Below are 25,402 nucleotides of genomic sequence, written 5' to 3' on the forward strand. Positions count from 1 at the left end.
GGCCAATTGTTTCTCTTAATCCTTTTGCCAAATAGCATTTCTAGGAATCAACAAATGTATTTGTAGAAATTGTAATTTAAATGGTTAATTTAAAATAATTTTTTAACTTTTACATTTCTTGTAAATGCATTTTAAATATGAATTAACTTTAGTTTTAAATGCCTATTTATGTCTATTCATTGTCATTTTGAAAGTGATCAATCATTTATCCTTTCATCTTTGAATTAATATATTCTTTTTTACAGTATTTTTACTACCACTCCAAGATATCAAAATCTGCAATTAAAACTCACAGATTTGATAAGATTTTTTTTCATCAAATTCGTCCAAAACCGAATTATCTAAGCTAAGATCTGCCCCTTCATTTACAGCTATATATTTTTTATATTAAAAATGAACTCATTTGCATCAGTCTTATTGCTTTTTTAGGATTTTTAGGAAAAACAAAGTTAATTCAATAAAAAAAAAATAAGATAAAGCAGATTATTAAACAAAGCAGACCTGAGAACTTCATTCTGTTCCTAAGCTATGAAACAGCAATAAAATTGAAGACTGGTTTGTCTTAAAATGAAATATACTAGTTTAAGACCACCGAGATTATTCACCCACATTCAATCACCAAAAACAGTATGAAGCACTTAGATTTTCTCTTGGACTTTATTCCCAATCATATCAAGTCTGATTGCTTCCTCTATATAATTTGTATAGAGATTTGAAATGACACATGAAGCACACAGTGACTCATATACTGCTTCATTCTGCGTCAGTGTTTGATGGTGATGGACTTAACCTCAGTGAAGAAGTGGTACGAGTCTTTTCCCCCCTCTCGACCAATGCCCGAGTTTTTCATGCCACCGAACGGGAGGTTTAAATCTCTGACCAGCCAGCAGTTGGTCCACACCAACCCAGCCTGCAGTTTCCTAGCAACCCTGTGCACGCGCCCCACATCTCGGGACCACACCGTGGCGGATAAACCGTAGCGGACGCCGTTGGCCCGTGATATCGCTTCCTCCTCCTCATCGAAGGGTGTCACACAGGTTACAGGGCCAAAAATCTCTTCCTGCATCAATGCGGAGGAGTCTTTCACTCCAGAGATGATAGTGGGCAACATGAAATAGCCACCCGCATTTTGTTGTGGAAGGATAAGTTTGTCCACACCCTCCCCACAATGCACCTGGGCACCTTCTTCCAGCGCCAAAGCAACATAACCTTTAACCTGTAGGAGTTAGCAGGCAATTTAAATGTTTTAAGTGTCTGTCTATTTGTAAACGTAGTAATTTCATTTTATACGAAGATAAAGACTGTATTTTTCATATATCCACTTTCTAATCCCACACTGTCTGACACTTAACACTGAAAACGCAGTTTGTTTTATCAATAGAAACACATCTGTGATTATCATCAGACCTTCTGTAGATGCTCTTTGCTGATGAGCGCTCCATTGTCGTTGGAGGGGTCAGAGGGCACTCCAGTTTTCCACCGACGAGCCGCCTCCACGAAACGAGCAAGGAATTCTGGGTAAATGCTGCGCTCAACAAAGATTCTGCTGCTGCACAGACAGATCTCTCCCTGAGAGAGAAGAGAAAAAGATGCAAGTAAGTTCTTTAGTAAATCTCACAATTATCACTGGGTTGTGTAAACTAATTATATACAGACACTGTAAATATTAGCACAGAGATGATGTGTTTGTGTGTGTGATGTGAAGGCCTAAGTGAGAGAAAAAGAGAAAGAAAGAGAAGGAGCGTGAGAGAACACAATGTACAATGCTGTATTAACAATTTATGTGTTCTGAGCACCACGGTGTGGCAGAAAACTGAACTACATGGTGTCATCCCATTAAAAGGAAAGGTTTGAGACAGTATAATATAATATAATTTCATAGTTAAACAATATGTTGTTTAATTCTGCTAATGGAGTCAGGTTATCATCTGTGTTGTTACTGTTAACTAAAATTGAATAATTTTCAAGATAAATTTCCCTAAAAAAAAAAAAAAACGGAAAAAATAAGACAAATGAAAAACTTACACTTAAAAAACTAATTAGACATGTTGCCTTAGCAGCTAACTTTCCTTTAGTTTTCTTACACAAACGTGCACACACCCCTCATTAACCGAGAAAACCTTTCAATATAGATGCACGATATCACTGCTTTCCGGCACCATGCAGACACGTAGGCTGCTCTTGGTTTTTATGTATTTTTCAGGACACTTTAAAGAATACAATTTAGAGGCAATCTACAGACAATTATATCTTTTGGAACTACTTAAATGTACTGTATATAAAATGAATTTTCCATGCCTTTTTAAGACTTTACCTGGCCTAAAAATCACATTTTTGGTTTTCAATGCTTCTGTTGGTTAGCGTCCATTTTTTTAAGGTCTGAAAGATTGTGATAAAGAGATTTGCCCTTAAGACCAGAGAGGACTGAACAGAGATGAAAAACATCATGTGTCCATCACTTTAACTGCTGTTCTGATTCATGTGAAACATTCTGAAGCACAGAACAGTTGTGGTTTTTGCAGAAATTAAATGTGTATGTATGAGTTGTGTGCTACAGTATGTGTCAGATAGTCACTTCCCACACTCTGATAAAACTCACACTCTGATCATTCTTGGAACCAGCACATTAATCCATGCACCCAGCTGTGGGAAGCTAACACACAAGAGTCTGCCAACCTAACAGCAATATTTGCACACATATGTTGTTCTGATAAGATATAAATCCCAAATAAGATCTCTTTAATGTCTCAAGACAGCAAAATGAGATTTAATGTAGAGCAAATGAAGTTTTTAAAGTTTCACAGACACCGTTCATCACTTTTCCACTAGGAGTGCCATTTAAAAATAAAACAAATGAATTACCTATTTATTCATTAAAAACAGAAGTAAAAAATACATTTAAAATGTTAAATTGTTTATTCTATAAAATGTAATGTGACAATAAAAAGATACATAATTTCAAATGGTTTTATTATATGTGACCCTGGACCACAAAACCATTCATAAGAGTCAATTTTTACATAATCTGAAAGGTGAATAAATAAGCTTTCCATTGATGTATGGTTTGTTAGGAAAGAACTATATAATATTAGAAAATCAAAATATTGAGAAAATCGCCTTTAAAGTTGTCCTTAACAATGCATGTTACTAATCAAAAATTAAGTTTTGATATATTTATGGTAGGAAATTTACAAAATATCTTAATATCCTAATAATTTTTGACATAAAAAAATCTATAATTTTAACCCATACAATGTATTGTTGGCTATTGCTACAAATATATCCGTGCGACTTATGACTGGTTTTGTAGTCTAGGAACATATATACATTTTAATAGTTTTAAATTGCATTTTAAAAAAGGATTGGCCAATTGTTTCTCTTAATCCTTTTGCCAAATAGCATTTCTAGGAATCAACAAATGTATTTGTAGAAATTGTAATTTAAATGGTTAATTTAAAATAATTTTTTAACTTTTACATTTCTTGTAAATGCATTTTAAATATGAATTAACTTTAGTTTTAAATGCCTATTTATGTCTATTCATTGTCATTTTGAAAGTGATCAATCATTTATCCTTTCATCTTTGAATTAATATATTCTTTTTTACAGTATTTTTACTACCACTCCAAGATATCAAAATCTGCAATTAAAACTCACAGATTTGATAAGATTTTTTTTCATCAAATTCGTCCAAAACCGAATTATCTAAGCTAAGATCTGCCCCTTCATTTACAGCTATATATTTTTTATATTAAAAATGAACTCATTTGCATCAGTCTTATTGCTTTTTTAGGATTTTTAGGAAAAACAAAGTTAATTCAATAAAAAAAAAATAAGATAAAGCAGATTATTAAACAAAGCAGACCTGAGAACTTCATTCTGTTCCTAAGCTATGAAACAGCAATAAAATTGAAGACTGGTTTGTCTTAAAATGAAATATACTAGTTTAAGACCACCGAGATTATTCACCCACATTCAATCACCAAAAACAGTATGAAGCACTTAGATTTTCTCTTGGACTTTATTCCCAATCATATCAAGTCTGATTGCTTCCTCTATATAATTTGTATAGAGATTTGAAATGACACATGAAGCACACAGTGACTCATATACTGCTTCATTCTGCGTCAGTGTTTGATGGTGATGGACTTAACCTCAGTGAAGAAGTGGTACGAGTCTTTTCCCCCCTCTCGACCAATGCCCGAGTTTTTCATGCCACCGAACGGGAGGTTTAAATCTCTGACCAGCCAGCAGTTGGTCCACACCAACCCAGCCTGCAGTTTCCTAGCAACCCTGTGCACGCGCCCCACATCTCGGGACCACACCGTGGCGGATAAACCGTAGCGGACGCCGTTGGCCCGTGATATCGCTTCCTCCTCCTCATCGAAGGGTGTCACACAGGTTACAGGGCCAAAAATCTCTTCCTGCATCAATGCGGAGGAGTCTTTCACTCCAGAGATGATAGTGGGCAACATGAAATAGCCACCCGCATTTTGTTGTGGAAGGATAAGTTTGTCCACACCCTCCCCACAATGCACCTGGGCACCTTCTTCCAGCGCCAAAGCAACATAACCTTTAACCTGTAGGAGTTAGCAGGCAATTTAAATGTTTTAAGTGTCTGTCTATTTGTAAACGTAGTAATTTCATTTTATACGAAGATAAAGACTGTATTTTTCATATATCCACTTTCTAATCCCACACTGTCTGACACTTAACACTGAAAACGCAGTTTGTTTTATCAATAGAAACACATCTGTGATTATCATCAGACCTTCTGTAGATGCTCTTTGCTGATGAGCGCTCCATTGTCGTTGGAGGGGTCAGAGGGCACTCCAGTTTTCCACCGACGAGCCGCCTCCACGAAACGAGCAAGGAATTCTGGGTAAATGCTGCGCTCAACAAAGATTCTGCTGCTGCACAGACAGATCTCTCCCTGAGAGAGAAGAGAAAAAGATGCAAGTAAGTTCTTTAGTAAATCTCACAATTATCACTGGGTTGTGTAAACTAATTATATACAGACACTGTAAATATTAGCACAGAGATGATGTGTTTGTGTGTGTGATGTGAAGGCCTAAGTGAGAGAAAAAGAGAAAGAAAGAGAAGGAGCGTGAGAGAACACAATGTACAATGCTGTATTAACAATTTATGTGTTCTGAGCACCACGGTGTGGCAGAAAACTGAACTACATGGTGTCATCCCATTAAAAGGAAAGGTTTGAGACAGTATAATATAATATAATTTCATAGTTAAACAATATGTTGTTTAATTCTGCTAATGGAGTCAGGTTATCATCTGTGTTGTTACTGTTAACTAAAATTGAATAATTTTCAAGATAAATTTCCCTAAAAAAAAAAAAAAACGGAAAAAATAAGACAAATGAAAAACTTACACTTAAAAAACTAATTAGACATGGGTGAATAAATAAGCTTTCCATTGATGTATGGTTTGTTAGGAAAGAACTATATAATATTAGAAAATCAAAATATTGAGAAAATCGCCTTTAAAGTTGTCCTTAACAATGCATGTTACTAATCAAAAATTAAGTTTTGATATATTTATGGTAGGAAATTTACAAAATATCTTAATATCCTAATAATTTTTGACATAAAAAAATCTATAATTTTAACCCATACAATGTATTGTTGGCTATTGCTACAAATATATCCGTGCGACTTATGACTGGTTTTGTAGTCTAGGAACATATATACATTTTAATAGTTTTAAATTGCATTTTAAAAAAGGATTGGCCAATTGTTTCTCTTAATCCTTTTGCCAAATAGCATTTCTAGGAATCAACAAATGTATTTGTAGAAATTGTAATTTAAATGGTTAATTTAAAATAATTTTTTAACTTTTACATTTCTTGTAAATGCATTTTAAATATGAATTAACTTTAGTTTTAAATGCCTATTTATGTCTATTCATTGTCATTTTGAAAGTGATCAATCATTTATCCTTTCATCTTTGAATTAATATATTCTTTTTTACAGTATTTTTACTACCACTCCAAGATATCAAAATCTGCAATTAAAACTCACAGATTTGATAAGATTTTTTTTCATCAAATTCGTCCAAAACCGAATTATCTAAGCTAAGATCTGCCCCTTCATTTACAGCTATATATTTTTTATATTAAAAATGAACTCATTTGCATCAGTCTTATTGCTTTTTTAGGATTTTTAGGAAAAACAAAGTTAATTCAATAAAAAAAAAATAAGATAAAGCAGATTATTAAACAAAGCAGACCTGAGAACTTCATTCTGTTCCTAAGCTATGAAACAGCAATAAAATTGAAGACTGGTTTGTCTTAAAATGAAATATACTAGTTTAAGACCACCGAGATTATTCACCCACATTCAATCACCAAAAACAGTATGAAGCACTTAGATTTTCTCTTGGACTTTATTCCCAATCATATCAAGTCTGATTGCTTCCTCTATATAATTTGTATAGAGATTTGAAATGACACATGAAGCACACAGTGACTCATATACTGCTTCATTCTGCGTCAGTGTTTGATGGTGATGGACTTAACCTCAGTGAAGAAGTGGTACGAGTCTTTTCCCCCCTCTCGACCAATGCCCGAGTTTTTCATGCCACCGAACGGGAGGTTTAAATCTCTGACCAGCCAGCAGTTGGTCCACACCAACCCAGCCTGCAGTTTCCTAGCAACCCTGTGCACGCGCCCCACATCTCGGGACCACACCGTGGCGGATAAACCGTAGCGGACGCCGTTGGCCCGTGATATCGCTTCCTCCTCCTCATCGAAGGGTGTCACACAGGTTACAGGGCCAAAAATCTCTTCCTGCATCAATGCGGAGGAGTCTTTCACTCCAGAGATGATAGTGGGCAACATGAAATAGCCACCCGCATTTTGTTGTGGAAGGATAAGTTTGTCCACACCCTCCCCACAATGCACCTGGGCACCTTCTTCCAGCGCCAAAGCAACATAACCTTTAACCTGTAGGAGTTAGCAGGCAATTTAAATGTTTTAAGTGTCTGTCTATTTGTAAACGTAGTAATTTCATTTTATACGAAGATAAAGACTGTATTTTTCATATATCCACTTTCTAATCCCACACTGTCTGACACTTAACACTGAAAACGCAGTTTGTTTTATCAATAGAAACACATCTGTGATTATCATCAGACCTTCTGTAGATGCTCTTTGCTGATGAGCGCTCCATTGTCGTTGGAGGGGTCAGAGGGCACTCCAGTTTTCCACCGACGAGCCGCCTCCACGAAACGAGCAAGGAATTCTGGGTAAATGCTGCGCTCAACAAAGATTCTGCTGCTGCACAGACAGATCTCTCCCTGAGAGAGAAGAGAAAAAGATGCAAGTAAGTTCTTTAGTAAATCTCACAATTATCACTGGGTTGTGTAAACTAATTATATACAGACACTGTAAATATTAGCACAGAGATGATGTGTTTGTGTGTGTGATGTGAAGGCCTAAGTGAGAGAAAAAGAGAAAGAAAGAGAAGGAGCGTGAGAGAACACAATGTACAATGCTGTATTAACAATTTATGTGTTCTGAGCACCACGGTGTGGCAGAAAACTGAACTACATGGTGTCATCCCATTAAAAGGAAAGGTTTGAGACAGTATAATATAATATAATTTCATAGTTAAACAATATGTTGTTTAATTCTGCTAATGGAGTCAGGTTATCATCTGTGTTGTTACTGTTAACTAAAATTGAATAATTTTCAAGATAAATTTCCCTAAAAAAAAAAAAAAACGGAAAAAATAAGACAAATGAAAAACTTACACTTAAAAAACTAATTAGACATGTTGCCTTAGCAGCTAACTGAAATAAAAGTGAATTACTAAAATTACTGAAACTAAAAAATAAAGTCAAACAGCATTATTAAAAAAAAATAATAATAAAAATGGAAAAAACAAATAAAATTACTGAACAACCTAAAATGAAAATGAAAAATGACATTTTATTTAAAATATACTATAACAGTATATAAATAATACTACAATAACAGATTATCATATATTATATTTTACTTAGAAGTCGCATTTTAATAGTATGGCAGTATGTAATTCTGCACAAAGCTAGTCTTGAAAAGAGCAACCTGCAGGATTTGATTGGTTGAGCTCAGTAATATAGCACATTTCAGCACTATATGAAAATACAATCTGATTGGTTAAGCTCTGCATGAGCTAACCTGATTGGAGAAGCTGGATCGTACAGTAGTGCTGATGCACTGCTCCATGTCAGCATCAGCAAATATAACAGCTGGGTTTTTCCCGCCAAGCTCCAGTGAAAGCTTCTTACAGTACGGTGCACTGCGCTCTGTTATCAGTCTTGCTGTAGCTGTGCTCCCCGTAAATGAGATCAACGGCACATCAGGGTGGGACACCAGTGCATCCCCGGCTCGTGGACCCGTACCAAAGACAATGTTGATCACTCCAGGTGGAAAGCCTAGAAAAAGCACACACGGATTATACAGAAACATTCACTCAATTCGGATGTCATATAAAGTGCATGCCTGTAATAAAAGAAAAACAACTACTAGCCTCAGGCTATCCAAGATGTTGATGAGTTTGTTTCTTGATGAGAACAGATTTAGAAAAATGTTGCATTTTATCACTTGCTCACCAATTCTCTGCAGTGAATGGGTGCCGTCAGTCCAAACAGCTAAAAACATCACAATAATCCACAATAATCCAGTATATCAATGAATGTCTTGTGAAATGAAAAGCTGCATGTTTGTAATAAACAAATACATCTTGTGGAATATTCTGATGTTTTTATCAGATTTTCAGACTCTCGTTCTGACGGCACCCATTCACTGCAAAGGATCCACTGGTGAACAAGTGATAGAAAACAATTTCTCCAAATCTGTTCTGATAAAGAAACAAACTCATCAACATCTTGGATGGCCTGAGAGTGAGTAAAGTTTGAGCAAATTTTCATTTTTGGGTGAACTATTCCTTTTTAAAATCTGACATAGATAAACACACAAATCCCTCACCAGCTTCCTCCAATAGCTGACACATCATCCAGGCAGTGACGGAGGTCATTTCACTGGGTTTCGCCACCACAGTATTGCCAGCAGCAACAGCCGGGGCAATCTTCCAGGTCAGGAGGTACAACGGCAGGTTCCATGGGCTTATGAGACCAGCTATAGACAGAGAAATTTAACACAGATAGACCATATGAAAGTGAGTGATGTACTAATGAGAATAATAGTATAGTAAGAATAGACAGATACATACCCACTCCTACAGGACAGCGTACTGTGTAGTTTAGACAGCCCATGTGATCCATCTGACTGCAGTCATTAGTGTGATGCAGGACAGATGAAGCAAAAAAACGGAAGTTGTACGCTGATCGTGGAATGTCCACATTTCGGGCAAAAGTTATAGTCTTCCCTGGAAAAAAAGAAGTGGAACTGAGTCCATTTACTGCTTTAAGAGACTTCCAAAACAAAATGAACGAAAGTGAATGAAAATGTTCAGTGACAGAAAGTATAAAGCAATACTGACATATCTATCTATCTATCTATCTAGTTAATTAAAAAATTGCTAAAAAGTCTAAGTTTAAGCTAAAGCCAGATAGACAAGAGCTAGATGACAAAAGAAAAAAAATAATAAAATAAAAGCTTTTTCAAAATATTAATAGACACTACAGTAGTATATAAATTCTATTAATAACACTCTTATGTGTGGCCATTCAGGTCTCTAGATGTTATATAAGCCACTGAAAAACACCATATCTGTTGACCACAAGAAAAGTACATTGCTGACTCACTTAAATTCTGTCCATCTTTGGTCTATTGTGCACTAGTAAGTCCTTTGAACTTATTTAGTGTAAGCTGTTTAGTGTGTCCTGTATTATGGTACTGTATTACAGTGCAGTTTCTAGTGTTTTACCCTGGTCGTTAGACTCAGCCTGGACAAACTCCTCCAGTCGAGCCTCTATCAGGTCTGCTAGTTTATTCAGTACTTTAGATCTCTCTGCTGGACTCTTTGCTGACCAATCAGGAAAGGCCTCTTTGGCTGCCCTCACTGCAGCATCCACCTATAAGCAGTGGGAAAAGGGTTAACTCACGTGAACTGGGTATATCTTCCTTTGTACAGGCATTGGCCTATTTAATTAAGTGCATAAAAACGGACTCTGACTATAAAATATATTAAAAAAATTAAGTGAATCTATAATATAATATAGCACAAAACAGTAATGGACTGTACATCCTACATCTAAACTCCTTTCTGTTCCACTGACCCAGACAAGTTCTTCTGGTGTGAGCTATAATAGTTACTAATTAAACACTGGACCTTGAGCGTCGCCCACCTGATTATAACCAGTGTTTCTGTGAGAAGTATGAGACCAAAGGTAAGTCACCCTGACTCTGTATCATTACTCTTGCTTTCCTTGGAATTTGTGTCTTTAGCCAAATAATCTTGTGACTAGTTACATATTATTACAGGTAAAACTACAATGATTTTTTTTACACTAGAAACAAATGAAAATGTTCAACTAGTGAAATACAGACAAATGGACAAGACAGTGTATCTACAGCAACACAGAACATAATTGATCATGCACAACTGACATCTTCAAATATTAGAAAGAAATTGAGAATAATAAGAAAGAGATTAAAAAAAAAAAATCTTACCTCCTCAGGTCCACTGTCTGGAACTTTGCAATAAACCTCTCCAGTCGATGGGTTGAAAGAGTCCATTAGCTTGGAACATGGTACAAACTTCCCACCAATATAGTTTTCCAGCACTAGGTATTTGTCTTTTGACATTGTAGGAAAAAAAATAGATTAAAAATCAGTTTTGCAGACAAAAGAAAAACCTGAAATGTTTGCGCACCAGTCAGCACACTGTTACATATGAGCTTTCACCGGACTCTTTTGCAATCTGTTTACTCAAGTAAAAGAGAGGTTGTATAGTAAACTAAATGGCTCCTCCAGCAGATATGACACTCATTAATTAGAGCATGAGTTGGACATTAAGAGACTTTAACTTGCTGGAGGTTTTGAGATATTATTCACATTTCTTTGAAAAGGGAATTGTTGTCTTGAGTTGGATATTAAACACCGCTATTGATGACTGACCAATACATTTACAATAAATTTTACTATTCTAAATAAATCAATACAAAACTAAATAAACTATATAAGACTAATCCTCAACACATTTAAAGGGATTATTTAGAGACAAACGTGTTTATAATATACTGAAATGCTCATTTGGGCAACTGGAGTGAGTGCTTTTATACAGAAATAGCACCCAATGCTGATAAGGTATTTGAGGAACACGTTTTGAGGAAGCTCGTTCCGGAAAGAAATGAAAAGCAAAATATGTACAGATGTGGAGGCGGCTGATAGATGTGTCACAGTATTAAGAGGTTACATTGGGACTGTTTGTGTTGCTGTTTCTGAGTGCAGTACTTCAGGCCTGAAATAACCCGGGATGCGGAGGATGAGGCAGCAACGTTACCTACTTTGCCTGGTGAAATACACAACAACACAAATGATCATAATACCACCACAAGTCCACAAATGTTAAGAAAAGTCACTGGTAAGGCATGTGATGGTTTATATTTACACAGGCTAATAATGTTTCACCTTTGGTTCCTTAAAATAACTATATATTAAAATATCTCAAACTGAACTCTTTTGAGGATATGTGTAACACCGGTAACGTTACTGTATTGTGACTAGTAAATGTATCGACAACAATTTACCTTTGTTAGTAGCTTAGTTCTTCAAAATACTGTAGCTTTTCCAGTAACAAGCTACTTTTTCCATAAAGTATTGGAGTAGCACGACGAAACAACTTCGCAGCAGGAAATTATGCAAACGCCAGACTCGTGATACGGGCGAAGTGGTTCGTTAAATGAACCGATTCAAAAAAAAGATTAAATCCCTTTACTAAACTTCCTGTGTGGATTTTCAGGTCTTTTTAATGCGAAATATTCAGTTACATGCTGATATTCGTTAAGTTTTCGACAATACAGTTATACAAATTATAATTAATTCTTGCTTTTGTTTTCAAAAACACTAGTTTTTCTACAAGAAAAATGGCTTTGATGAAATAATATCATTAAAAAGGTAGCAATGACAAAACATTTAGCTACAGAAATTTACTGACTTAAATTATGAGTAAATAGTTTGAAAATTAAGTGACTTATTTTAGGTTAATAGCAACCAGGTCTCCAACAGAAACTGCGGACATGTGATAAACGTTTTAAGAGATCTTAAATCACATCCAAGAGAGACGGGCCACACTTAAACCAAGAAGGCTGGTGGATGTCTGCCATCTTCTTACTTTGCAGAAGATGGTACTGCTGGAGGAAATCCAATCACACTTAATTTCACACTCACTTTATCTGACTCAGGTTCTCAACGCAACACTAGGCCTCAATTTCAATTTCATGAGATAATTCCTCTTCACTGAGAGACCAATGAAAGTGTCTCTTGAGGCATATTTGTCAATTTGAAGTTTAGAGTGAGATATTACACCAATTCACAACAGGGAACTTAGAAAAAGCTTCCAGAATATTGACAACAGGAGAGTGAAAGCAAATAATGAAAGTGTGAGGATCAGAATATGGAAAGACAATAAAACCCTGTTATATATACACATCACTGCTTTATACATGTCACTGAGAAGCTTAATTAGAAAGATTTTATAATTTTATATCACTTTAATGTTTCATGAAGCAGCATTAGAACAAAACAAGAAAGTTTTATGGAGAAGAGCAGAGAGTGAGAGACTTTGCTCATTCCAAATCAAAAGACCAGCCCCAGAGAAAAAGTGGGTGGATGTAGAAAAAGATATAAACCACCATGCTGAGAAAAATAACATCTATAAGGAGAATTAACAAGCACAACTCCTACTGTCAAAATGCCATTGTATGCAGTGATGCAGAAAATTAAAGGAAGAAAACGATCATTAGACAATTATTTTGGATGATTTAAAAAGAGGATCAAAGAGAACAATGAGCTGAAATTAGAGAAAGACAGCATTAAAAAGTTGCTATTGTCAAAAATGTTCTTTGTGGGTAATTCAGAAAACTCTTTGATGCTTTTAAAGCAGAGCTAATGTCAGAATCTCTTGAGACCGTGATTACTGCACTTGTAATTGGCCTAACTCTGCAGCACAGAGCACACACATAATAACCCAATGCTCAGTCGAGAAGTCATTTGTTACGCTTATTGAACCACTTCAGCAACCCCAGTGCTATAAAACTAAAAGTAAAACTTATTAATTACTATCCTGTGTGGTGGATAAGGTCTAAGCAGCATATTTATCTTCAATTTCAGTATATTTTCTTTATGCCTACCAGTGGAAACATACTATTAATTTTTCAGCGTATTTCTCTACAACCAAGAGGCAGAGACGAATTGATTAAACCAAGCTTCACTGAATCAATGTGTCATCGTCTTCGAGTCTTTATCTATTCTGAACAAGCTGCATTCGTGAAATCTTTTGATTATCAGGCCATGAAGTGGAAAATTACAGCAGCACGTTCTCACACAAGAAAACAACTTATTAGCTACATCTGTTAGTATTTGAGCACATATAATGAGCATCTGTCGGAGTGAGCACTTTCTGGAATAAGTGGAAAATTACATGATTCGTATAACTCACATTATACTGCAATAGTAAAGTGTGTTCACAAAACATCAATGCACTGGTATTCATGTCATTCAGCATCAGGCCAAAAGGTGGTAAAAGCCAAATCAAGAATTCATGAAAATTGTAAGGATGAAAACAAACAGCTTGCATGCAGGAAAAACATACATTCCTGTCCAGAGAATAATTGACAGTAAATGTTGAGCAGGGTCATAAAGTATAAAGCTCATTTTAACAGAATAAAAAATGAAAAATGGTAATTGCAACTTTCTCTCTCTGAGTTTATCTCTCACAGTTTGGACTTTGTTTCTCGTAATTCTAAGAAAAAATCTGAATTGTGAGATATATACTCAAAATTGTGAAATATAAACTGCTCTTTTTTTTCCAATTCACTCACAATTCGGACTTTTTCTCTGAATTCTGAGTTTACATCTTGCAATTCTGTTTTTTTTGTTTGTTTCCACCATGAAATAAAAAAATAAAGGTTAACTGCAAATTTTTATCTCCCTTTTGTTTTTAAATTATGTGGTGGAAACAGGCTTCCACGATAAAACCAACAAACACTTTCCAAAATGCCAAAATAAATGTAAGACTGAATAAGTATTATGTATATATTTACTGGCCCAACAATACACACACGTTTTCCACAGTGATCAATATTTTTTATTTTTCTGATGAAGAAGCTTTTCCCCGATTGAACAACTTCAGCTTCGATACACCCAAACAAAATGTTCTTTAAATTAAAACCCCTTAATAATCAAGTCAAAAACAGATGAGTAAAAGTCATGTCCGTTAGGTCCTTAAAGTGATTACTGTTAGATTATAGACATGCGGATGAGTTTCTCCACAGAATATCTATCTATTTGCCCACTGGTTCTCGATCCTTCTGTTTTCTCATTAATGATCAGGAAAAGACTGAGTAGCAGCAATGGAAGGGAAGGTTTCATTCACACTGTCCCGCTCACATGAGAAACTGATGGAGGAGCTTTGTTGCTTAATCTATTTTCCCTTTTACAAATGTACACATCCTTAACTAATTTGATTAATTAACCTTAAAAACCTTCCATTTGAACCAAAACTAAATGTCCATTCTGTGCTGCCATCTTGTAGTCAAAAATGATGCACTTTACAATAATCTAAATAAAATATCAAATAATAAAACAATGAGTTCAGTTTATGATGCAATCAACGAATGGAAGCAAACCAACGTAAATTACAGGTAAATGTTCTCTGTGTGTTCCTGTGTGTTTTAAGAGGGTTTAAGTTGAAATTTTGGATGAATTATTACACAGATCAATTGTATACTGCAAGTTGAGGGGCAGGACAAAATGCAGTCTCTCTCTAACACACACACACACACACACACAAACATTCACACTCATTCTAGGGCCTTTAACAATGTGAAATGTGAACTGTGGCTAGATGTTGCCTTGCGGGCATCTGTGTGTATTCATTTTATGTTTGTGTTACTGTAGCTCTGAGGGGGAATTGAACTTCTGTCCAGAGGTTTCGCCCAGTTTTTTTTTTCTGGAGGATCCAGTTCCAACTGGTTCTTACTCTTTGATCTAGAACAGTATAAACATTAGCGGTATTAACAAGCAACACATTTTCATGATGCAATATCAAAAAATGCTGATTAATACAAAACGGGAATGTGTTTCGTGAGAAAAGGTGGACATGTACTGCCTTTTACCTCAGTGACAACTCCAGCAGCAATGGTCGAGCCCACATATCTCAGCATGAACCGCCCCAGTTCTTTATAGTCCTTATAGAGCTCCAGAGCCACAGGCCTCTGTGTTTGAATCTCCACCACAGCATTCTGTCCTTTACTCAAACACCTGCACAACATTCATACACCATCAACAACAAGCTGACAATGATTCTTCAGCAAAAACACATTATCATTAAAGAAACAATTCACCCAAAGATGATATCAGAAAGTGTCAATAGCAATCACAAACTTGGAATATGGGAAAGAGTTTTATCTTAGGTTGTTTTTTTATTCATACTAAAATTTTTATAAGTAATATTTTCAGGGGTTAAAGCAAAAAAAATCCTGGGCCTGAACTTTTTTTCCGGGGGTTGTGGGGTGAACACATACACAGGGTTATTTGGCAAAAAAAAAAAAAAGAAAAAAAAAGAACATTATTTGAAAATGATTTTCCTTGAAACTAACTAGTAATATATCTGCCCTTGCCATTAGCCCTTGACAGGCTCAGACTACAAGTACAAGACTCCGGTACAAGATGACCTACAATTTAAAACATGAAATTTCTGAAATTGTTTTGTTCAAAAGAAATAATAGTACATTAAATACTAGGAAATGAATATAAAATAGGAAATATACAAAGACAGTTTACTACAGAAAACTACAGTTCAGTTCAATTAACAACAGAATAAAATGCTCCAAGAACTGATAACTTAAACCGGGTTCGTACAGATACTGCAAAATGAAATTCCAGGACTTTCAAGGACTTTTCAAGCACTACTCTTTTGGTTTTCAAGGACTAAAATCAGATCTCACTTATCACTTATCAAAAAATATTGTTATTGTCTTTCAAGTTCTAATATATAACCTAATAAAACAAATGGTACAAATAAAGTGCAGCACATGCAAAGTATGCAATGACTGTGGCAACTTTAACATTTGAAAGGATACTATGGCAAAGTTATCGCTTTCCTTATTCAAACTGATTTTATTTTTCACGAGTATATGATTGACCTGAAGAATGAAAGCTAGGCTATATCATACACTTGGAAAATTATGAGCTATATCACCGCTTATCGACACTAGGGGTGTGACAAACTTAGCTCACGAGATGAGACAGAATGCATATACTTTGTTCAATAGAACGAGACAATGTTTTAATACTTTAAGAAATATTTGAAACAGTTCATCATCAAAAATCTGTCATATAGGGTTGTTTAGAAAATGACTTTTCTTTTTCTTTTTTTTCAAATACGACAGACACTGTTCACTTATTACAGTTCACTGGCTTACCAAAGAAAGGAAGTCATCCATGGAAGTTTGGAACAACATGAGGTTGAATAAAATTACAATAAATAATCATATGCACAAATATGACTCCATATCATTCAACCACTTACTTTGGTTTCTTTTTGAGAACTTCTCCACTACTCTTGTGTAATACACTGACTAACTTCCTAATAGTGGCCGGTTCGCTTACGGTCTGATAATGTAACAGTACCTGACAATCAAACACAAAAAACAAGTAAATGTTAACAAATGCACTTGCACATCCCTCATAAATAAATAAATAATAAATACAGTAGAAGTCTAAACAGAGAGAAGGCATTTTCTTACGGGGAAGCCTTGCGTGACGGGAACTTCTATATTAAAGAGGAGAATTCTTGCTCGGAATCTTGTACAGGCTCTGATGGGCTCTTTGGGATCACAGAATATACATCCAACACTAGAAAGAGAAGAGAGAGTGACGACGAGAAAACATCATACATGATTACAGAATCAATCAACAGTGTCCAGAGTTTTTCACACTAGTGTTTCTTTGCACACTCACTTTATTTTGATGATGTCCATGCCAGTTACAGTTAGACTGACATGATCACCAGCAGCTGCCCAGTCTAAAGCTTCATCATGGAGAGTGATCCCTAGAGAGAGACAGATGCATCAATTTAGAAAAATTAATGAAATAAATAAAAATAATTAGGGCTAGGCGATACACTACCATTCAAAGTTTGAGGCTGGTAAAATCTTTGAAAGAAGTATTTTATACTTACCTAGGCTTCATTTATTTTATAAAAGAAAAACTGTAAAAACAGTAACATTGTGATTTTTTTTGTTACAATTTAAAATCACTGTTTTTTATTTTAATACTATTTAAAATGTAGTTCATTCCAGTGATGGCAAAGCAGTATTAAAAAAGTATTCAAATTACTGACCCGAAAAGTTTTTGAACTATAGTGTATATTTTCATAATATTCATGATGTATATGAAATTATTTTGCTGGCAAAACAAAATTATGCAATATCATAACTACTGCAATAATATTAATAATTCACTTTTTTTGTATCATTATACTAGTATTACTAGTATTATACTATCTTTTCTTGTCTCAGTAGGACAGATATAAAAGTCAGTAACAGAAGAGTTAATAGTATGAATCATTATTGTGAATCAGTTCAAACTATCTATTTGAATGAATCAACTGATAACTTATGCAATGATTTTTCAAAAAAAATTTATTGCATATTATTCCATATTTCATATTTATATGTTGCAGTCTTTCATGACAACACCAGAAGAGGGCACTGTTGCATGTCCTCTTAAAGCAATGCCTGTCTCTCTAAGTTGATAAAGCTGCTGTGCGTTTACCTTTAACCGTGCAGGTCTCATTAGGAGGCATGGCCAGAACTTTATCGCCTGTCTGAATGAAGCCAGCCTCGATCTTCCCCGTCACACAGAACCCAGAGCCCTGATCTGAAAACAGTGAGGCTGTTTAGGTGATCATAAAGTAAAATGTCTTTTAACTGGCTATAATGAAAGAATAAAAATAAGGGGTTGTTTCACTTTTAGATTTCATTTTTTAAATAACAAGGGAATACATGCACAGAATCCACCTTGATATTTGTGCAATTTAATTTTGTGCATTTTGCTTTTATGGTGGTTCCCATGCTGACCTTTGAAGACGTCTGAGACACAAAGCCTGAAGGGCTTCTCCACTGACCTCTGGGGTGGTTTAAACGCATCTGCAGATAGACAGAGAGAAAGGGATGAGGAAAGATGCAGTAGTCTGAAGGTTTTCTGTTTGTCTCATCAAGTTTTGATGAGTCAGAGTAAAACTGCTGAGGATTCTCACAAGTCAGCCACCAATCAATTCACGGTATCACAAGAACTTCTGTGAAAATCATCACAGCAGAGGATTCTACTCTTACACACACATCTCTGTACATGAACACAGAAGCGCTCATTCAAACATTTAAATGTGCCACATCAGATTTTTGAGCCAGGTGGATTTTTTTAATGCTACTTAAAAAAAAAAAAAAAAAAACTATAAAAAAAACACTGATAATTATTTTGCATAAGTATTGGAGGGGAAAAACACTAAGGCACAAATAACCCTTTCACATGTCTAAATTTGGTCAATTTAGTCACAGTCGCACCTTCTGCAGACCATTTGATCATTATCTACTCACCCTCATTTTGCACAAAAGAAAAGATTTTCCCACCCAAACAGAAAAATAATTCTCAAAATGTCAAAGCTCCTCTTTTCCATTTTGCATTTTTTTTTTATAATAAAATAACATTATATTGTATTTTTTGCTATATTCTATTTATGTGCATATATATGTGCATGACATCTTTGCTTGAATGCAGTCCAAAACACACACAAAAAATGAAAATGGACACACACACACCTATCTGTTCCAGTAGGCATGGTCCAGTGTACCAGGCTGTAAGATCTGCAACTTTACTCCTAGTAGTCAGATTCTCTCCTGATAGGCCGCTGGTAGGGATGTAAAACACATCAGAGTCCTGCAAAGACAAGCACGTTTGTAACACATGGCACAGATCATTTCCATAGTGGAATGTGCTGTTGATGGATCAAATCAACAGGCTGAAAGGAACCATGAAATGTTGCTGTACATTTCCAAACCATTCACCACCCACGTTTTTACTGGCCACTGGATGTATACAGTTACACTTTGTGCTGGTACATCACAGATGACATATCCAACGTCAGTACAGTATTGATTCTGATGCTTCAAGCTTTATATAGACGGTTTCATCGGACGCACACGCCTTGCCCAGCCCGAAGTTAACTTCTGGTCAGTGTTTGTTTATCAGTCTGGCTATGGCACCGGCTACAAACGCAGTTAAAGTTAAGGTGATGAGTAGACTGAAGTTGGGCTCAGGTGGTTGTGCTGTGGGATATGTTTCCCATACATTTATTTATTTGTGGCGCTCGCCACAATATCAAAACTGACGGATCATAAGTATTGGAGGGGAAAAACACTAAGGCACAAATAACCCTTTCACATGTCTAAATTTGGTCAATTTAGTCACAGTCGCACCTTCTGCAGACCATTTGATCATTATCTACTCACCCTCATTTTGCACAAAAGAAAAGATTTTCCCACCCAAACAGAAAAATAATTCTCAAAATGTCAAAGCTCCTCTTTTCCATTTTGCATTTTTTTTTTATAATAAAATAACATTATATTGTATTTTTTGCTATATTCTATTTATGTGCATATATATGTGCATGACATCTTTGCTTGAATGCAGTCCAAAACACACACAAAAAATGAAAATGGACACACACACACCTATCTGTTCCAGTAGGCATGGTCCAGTGTACCAGGCTGTAAGATCTGCAACTTTACTCCTAGTAGTCAGATTCTCTCCTGATAGGCCGCTGGTAGGGATGTAAAACACATCAGAGTCCTGCAAAGACAAGCACGTTTGTAACACATGGCACAGATCATTTCCATAGTGGAATGTGCTGTTGATGGATCAAATCAACAGGCTGAAAGGAACCATGAAATGTTGCTGTACATTTCCAAACCATTCACCACCCACGTTTTTACTGGCCACTGGATGTATACAGTTACACTTTGTGCTGGTACATCACAGATGACATATCCAACGTCAGTACAGTATCAATACAGTTAACTGCTAAAACATCAAATGAAGATCTATAAAATGTAACAGATATATTTATATAATCTAAAATACTTGAAAATGGCAAAAAAATAACAGATACAGTATGCAAAATAGTCTCCATTGTTGTGACAGTAGAGCTACATTTACATTTAAAAACTGTTAAGAATTTCTCATGTTGACAAGAATTAACACATCGCACTCATAGTATTTTAGAAACTAGACATACTAGAAACAAGTTGAGCAAAGGTGATACTAGTAAAAAGCTGAGGCCTGCAGTCAGTTTCTCTTCTGTAGCCCATATTTCATTATTACAGTGTAAGAATTTTCTTCTATTCTTGTGTCATAATATGTACGGTTTTGAACAAAATTGAAAATACTCGTCCGTATTTTGTCACCATTCAAACAAAAATATTTTGTATTTTGCAAAATATCCAAACTGCCTTATTGCACTAAGACTTTGTAAGCATTTTAACAAAGTCATTCATAATTCATATGATTTATGCAAAAGTGAAAATGTTCCCCTACACCACAGCCTCATCTGTGCTCAATTTAAAAAAAATATAGCATGTCAAAATGCACAGCAAACAGGTTTGATGTCAAATGTCATCAGTTCTTATATTTTCTATTAAAACATTTGAAGATTTTCAACAAATGATTTTCAATCTAATTTTCACACAAAGCTATATCATATCAAGTTCATAAAAACAGCACACTGAACATTTTGCAAAACATATTCAAGCAAAAGCAAATAAGTCATAAGGGGTTAATCAATGGAAATAACAGCATTTGCAATACACAAGTATGGAAAACCAGGCAGAAAAGACTGACAAGTATCAGCCTGTAAGCACATATCGTGTTAGATTCAATCAGAAACGTGTGAAACATATTTTTTAAATGCAGTTTCTGGATGTGTCATCAATCAGATAAAGCCTCACTTTATCCAGAAGCACTAAGAGACAAATGTTTGCGGACACCCTCACACAAAATCACACACATAAATGACCGTAACAAACTTTGGGGGGAAATTACTCGGGGACAACATGTAGAGGGGGATAAATATATAAACATCCTCCATGTGCAAAGACTACATTACCTTAAAACCAGCCTGCTTCAGAAAGTGACCGAGCTTCGAGACGATTTCCTGGAACCTCTCCTGCTGCCAGTTCACCTGCAAACACACACACACACACACAATGTGAGGAGCAGGAGTGGTGGGAGCGGGATTGAAGCAGAGTTCTCAGATATAAATAAAATTATGATTGACACTGCCGTGGTTACTGTACGCTGTTGTGGTCACCATGGTTACCCACCTGGTCCATCTTGTTGACAGCAACGGCAAGCTGCGTGACTCCGAGGGATCGAACCAGCAGCCCGTGCTCACGGGTCTGCCCCCCCGCCTCGAACCCGGCCTCAAACTCCCCACAACTGGCATCTACGACTAACACAGCCACATCTGCCTACAAAACACACACACACAACCTCAGATGCTCTGACCAGAATCCACCACTAATGACACCTGCCAAGATGCCCAAACACTGAAGTCGCTCACAAAAAAAGTATTGTGATGTGTAATATTTACCCATTTTTTTATTTGTATTTAAAGTGTGCGTGTGTACATATACATATCCATACATTTATTTATTTGTGGCGCTGGCCACAATATCAAAACTGACAGATTTTCCAAAAGGCTTTGTTGAATAAACATGAGCACATACTGCACATTTAAGAATCAAAACGAGGCGCGGGTGTTTTTATATCACTGTATTTCTGAAGGAAGACTATCTTTAGACTGCCCCCCCGCCTCGAACCCGGCCTCAAACTCCCCACAACTGGCATCTACGACTAACACAGCCACATCTGCCTACAAAACACACACACACAACCTCAGATGCTCTGACCAGAATCCACCACTAATGACACCTGCCAAGATGCCCAAACACTGAAGTCGCTCACAAAAAAAGTATTGTGATGTGTAATATTTACCCATTTTTTTATTTGTATTTAAAGTGTGCGTGTGTACATATACATATATATATATATATATATACACACACACAAAATACACACACATAACGCCAGCATAGTGAAGTGCTAGAACTGGACTTCTCGCTCATCACCCGCTTTCATCTTGGCATTGGCAGAACTGTTCATTTTCAACGAGAGCCCACATTTGTGTCTGGTCTGGCCATTTCAGAATGACTGATGTATACTCTTTACCGCTCTCTCCACCACTGCGGCTGTGCTGGGCCAAAGGCACAGGCGTGCAGGAGAATCTGATAGTCGTGGAACCCACGCTGCTCTCACTCTGGGCTGGAATGCATTTCTGCAGCACTGCACTTTTCACCATATCAGGGGAATGATTGGAGGTCCCCACCAGAGCGATCGACTTCCATGTTCAGCCAGACAACCAAACCACCCACTCACCACACACACAAACACTACTAGACGAACCTCAGCAGACTGAATGCGTGCTCACAACATAAGATTCACATGCAGAAAATGGCAGTTTTTTGGAGTTCGGGTTTCACTTCCACAAATTCTGGTGTTCTAACATTTCAAGAAATCAGTGTCAGTTTAGCTATAGGAAACAGGGTGGATAAAATAAATCATAAATGATGCAAATATTAACTAAATTGTTTTCATGAGGCAGACGATTTCGCGCGCGTGCTGTGTGTGTGTGTGTTCGTTCCAGAGTTGCCAAGTCCGCCTATTATACGCGACTTTGGGCTTCTTTTTTTGTAAAGTTGCGTGAAGAAATCCCAGGTCGCGGGTTTTGCGTTTTTTTGGGCTTATTTAAAAAAATATGGTTGCTTGTTAGGAAAACCTGACAAGCAACTTCGTTTCTTTTCATTTATGTTCAATGTATTCTCCAATGCATTGATTGACACTCTGTTTGCTCACAGTTAATAGCCAATCCCAAAAACCCTTGCTACATGTACTGCGTTAGACTTCACTTAGACCAAGTCGTTAGACTAAGTCGCTGTGGATAAAAGCGTCTGCAAAATGATAAAATGTAAATAAAAATATGAATTTATTCGACACCTACTACACCGCATGCGTGTAAAATATCCACTACGTAGTGGATATAGTCCAGCTACGTCATCGTGCTGCAGGCTGCAGCTAGGACAGACTCCCCTCCGCACGCGCCTTCTTTTTGAACGTGATTTTTCTTCAATGAGGGACTGAAGAAAAAAATCACATTCAAAAAGAAGGCGCGTGACGCTGTAATCCAAGCGATGATAGTCGTAGACGTAGAGGAGAGGGATGACTTTTTTCTAGAGGTCGACCGATCACTAGCCAATTTGGCAGGTTACTTTTCCTAAATTATGTTTACTAATTAATTTCTTGAGGAAGTTCGTGTAAGCCAAATCTGCGCAGATTTAGTGTAAATACTGAACTCGAGACTCATCATGATATATTAAATAAGCCTAATTGCGCAGCATCTGGGCATATCTAGCTTACTTGAACATACCCAGCGATGTAGCTACTAGCCATCGGGAGCACCGGGACATTCCCGGTGGGCCGATCGCCGAAGCAAGGCAGACCTTATATTAGGCGCTGTTTTTAAATTACAGCCCACGCGAAACTGCAAAAAGCAAGTACTCCAAAAGTGTGAAGCGGCACTACCCGGTGCATCCGCCAGCCGCGCATTAAAGCAGAGCGGGATCAGTCTCCCGCACAGCGCTGTGCTTCCGCCACGATTTATAAGAGATAAACAGCACAAATCGCTCGATCCATTCAGAAATGACACAGAATTGTGTTATACAGTTGTGTGATATGACAACATTAAAGGTTCTGCCTGAAAACAGCCACGACAAGGTAAAATACATGTAAACAAACTGCAAATAAAAAAATGCCTGAAGACTCGCACCGTGTCTACACCGGACGCAACAAAATACTATAGAACCCATTATAATAATTGTTGCGGCCCACACTGGATGTGGCGCAGCACAGCACGACAAATCCCCGACAGTAAACTGATGCCTCGTTCTATTTATGACGTAGGCCTACTGTTTGACAAAGTACAAATGATTTGCAATGGTCACTTTGTCGCATCCAGTGTGGACAGCCTCAAGCTGTTGGCTTACCGCCGGCCTTTTTTTCATTATTTATTTGTTTAATTTTTTTGGCTAGTAGAAATTATGAATGGCCGGTAACTTAAAAATTTAGTAGCCAAATTGGCTGGTGAGTGAAAAGGTTAATTTCAAACCCTGTTGACGATAATAAATTATCAAAAAATATTGGGCTTGTTTTTTAAGCTGCGGTTGCTTATTTGTCTCGCGAGAGTTGGCAACAGTGGTTCGTTCGCCTGATCGGGAAGTGGCAGTGACAGAAACGGTGACATTCCAGATAAAGTTTGAAAGGAGTAAAGCCTGTGTTAATGCTATTGAGTAGGCTAATATGGCCAAAGAAGATATTTTGTTTTATAAATAAACGTTCATTTAAAAGCAGCCCACGATCAGCGACACTGCTCAGACGGGGTTTTGTTCTGTCCTCCATGCTGTGCCAACTCACAAAAGAGAGAAACATGCCGCGGCTGCATAAACACTAGCACTGACTAGAGCGGCCGCAATCAGCTCCGGTTCCCGTGGAGACGTAACGCACCGCAGACTTGTGCAGTGAGGCGCAGATCAGCTCTAACGTCACTGAATCTGCTGTTAAAAATGAACCATCCATTCATCATTGTTCTGTCCTCCATGCTGTGCCAACTCACAAAAGAGAGAAACATGCCGCGGCTGCATAAACACAAGCACTGACTAGAGCGGCTGCGATGAGCTCCGGTTCCCGTGGAGACGTAACGCGCTGCAGACTTGTGCAGTGAGGCGCAGATCAGCTCTAACGTCACTGAATCTGCTGTTAAAAATGAACCATCCATTCATCACCATGCAAAACATACACGACAAATGGCGAATTTTTCATTGTTTCTCTAAACATCATAGCATTTCCACACCGGCGATGACATGAGTGTGGCTTAAAATCATTTACGTCCCCACGCATCATGTACCATTGACGTCATCAAATTACGATCGGTTCGTGAGATCGGCCAAATAGTGAGTACCGTTCGAGACATGAAATGTGATTATCGGCCGATACCGATCTCTGGCCGATCGATCGGAGCATCCCTAATATATATATATATATATA

The 25,402-nt window shown here is 36.8% G+C and overlaps 4 protein-coding genes across 6 annotated transcripts in view; all 4 read right to left on the bottom strand.

Moving 5' to 3' along the window:
- Window positions 1-388: 388 nt before the first annotated feature.
- Window positions 389-2,610, bottom strand: LOC107671827 (aldehyde dehydrogenase family 8 member A1-like). Its single transcript, XM_016464812.1, has 3 exons — window positions 2,602-2,610; window positions 1,408-1,602; window positions 389-1,216 (listed from the first exon to the last, which is right to left on the bottom strand). Exons 1-3 carry the CDS (start codon window positions 2,608-2,610, stop codon window positions 764-766), a joined length of 657 nt encoding a protein of 218 aa, XP_016320298.1. The 3' UTR covers window positions 389-763.
- A 1,142-nt stretch (window positions 2,611-3,752) lies between these two features.
- LOC107671828 (aldehyde dehydrogenase family 8 member A1-like) lies at window positions 3,753-5,196 on the bottom strand. Its single transcript, XM_016464813.1, has 3 exons — window positions 5,161-5,196; window positions 4,772-4,966; window positions 3,753-4,580 (listed from the first exon to the last, which is right to left on the bottom strand). Exons 1-3 carry the CDS (start codon window positions 5,194-5,196, stop codon window positions 4,128-4,130), a joined length of 684 nt encoding a protein of 227 aa, XP_016320299.1. The 3' UTR covers window positions 3,753-4,127.
- A 937-nt stretch (window positions 5,197-6,133) lies between these two features.
- Window positions 6,134-11,125, bottom strand: LOC107671839 (aldehyde dehydrogenase family 8 member A1). The gene is made up of 7 exons (XM_016464824.1): window positions 10,637-11,125; window positions 9,891-10,038; window positions 9,234-9,389; window positions 8,990-9,139; window positions 8,180-8,436; window positions 7,153-7,314; window positions 6,134-6,961 (listed from the first exon to the last, which is right to left on the bottom strand). The coding sequence occupies exons 1-7, from the start codon at window positions 10,769-10,771 to the stop codon at window positions 6,509-6,511; spliced, it is 1,461 nt and encodes a 486-aa protein (XP_016320310.1). The 5' UTR covers window positions 10,772-11,125; the 3' UTR covers window positions 6,134-6,508.
- Window positions 11,126-14,207: 3,082 nt separating this feature from the next.
- Window positions 14,208-25,402, bottom strand: part of LOC107671870 (HBS1-like protein) — a 28,694-nt gene continuing 17,499 nt past the window's right edge. For 2 of the 3 annotated variants that reach the window (XM_016464868.1, XM_016464867.1), the window contains exons 9-19: window positions 22,059-22,118; window positions 21,568-21,654; window positions 21,351-21,425; window positions 19,921-20,038; window positions 18,271-18,339; window positions 17,966-18,070; window positions 17,150-17,240; window positions 16,936-17,044; window positions 16,719-16,819; window positions 15,304-15,448; window positions 14,208-15,175 (exon numbers count right to left, since the gene is read on the bottom strand). In XM_016464868.1, coding sequence (XP_016320354.1) covers window positions 15,164-15,175; window positions 15,304-15,448; window positions 16,719-16,819; window positions 16,936-17,044; window positions 17,150-17,240; window positions 17,966-18,070; window positions 18,271-18,339; window positions 19,921-20,038; window positions 21,351-21,425; window positions 21,568-21,654; window positions 22,059-22,118 — 972 coding nt within the window. In that variant the 3' untranslated portion in view covers window positions 14,208-15,163. Of the gene's footprint in view, window positions 15,176-15,303; window positions 15,449-16,718; window positions 16,820-16,935; window positions 17,045-17,149; window positions 17,241-17,965; window positions 18,071-18,270; window positions 18,340-19,920; window positions 20,039-21,350; window positions 21,426-21,567; window positions 21,715-22,058; window positions 22,119-25,402 lie in introns of all 3 variants that reach the window. The other variant, XM_016464870.1, reaches the window with a different exon arrangement.

This window comes from Sinocyclocheilus anshuiensis, unplaced genomic scaffold (assembly GCF_001515605.1).
Source record: "Sinocyclocheilus anshuiensis isolate Anshui unplaced genomic scaffold, SAMN03320099.WGS_v1.1 scaffold1089, whole genome shotgun sequence".
NCBI classification, from domain to species: domain Eukaryota; kingdom Metazoa; phylum Chordata; class Actinopteri; order Cypriniformes; family Cyprinidae; genus Sinocyclocheilus; species Sinocyclocheilus anshuiensis.

Bases quoted from the DNA above. Each gene is read 5' to 3' on its own strand.
- LOC107671827 (XM_016464812.1), bottom strand. The intron at 1,217-1,407 runs GTCTGATGATAA...TAACTCCTACAG, and splicing joins GCAAAGAGCATCTACAGAAG to GTTAAAGGTTATGTTGCTTT.
- LOC107671828 (XM_016464813.1), bottom strand. From the start codon at position 5,196: ATGACACCATGTAGTTCAGTTTTCTGCCACACCGTG. The intron at 4,967-5,160 runs GTGCTCAGAACA...GATTTACTAAAG, and splicing joins CAGTTTTCTGCCACACCGTG to AACTTACTTGCATCTTTTTC. The intron at 4,581-4,771 runs GTCTGATGATAA...TAACTCCTACAG, and splicing joins GCAAAGAGCATCTACAGAAG to GTTAAAGGTTATGTTGCTTT.
- LOC107671839 (XM_016464824.1), bottom strand. From the start codon at position 10,771: ATGTCAAAAGACAAATACCTAGTGCTGGAAAACTATATTGGTGGGAAG. The intron at 9,390-9,890 runs GTAAAACACTAG...CTTTTTTTCCAG, and splicing joins GGCTGAGTCTAACGACCAGG to GGAAGACTATAACTTTTGCC. The intron at 8,437-8,989 runs GTGAGGGATTTG...TGCTTTTTCTAG, and splicing joins TCAGCTATTGGAGGAAGCTG to GCTTTCCACCTGGAGTGATC.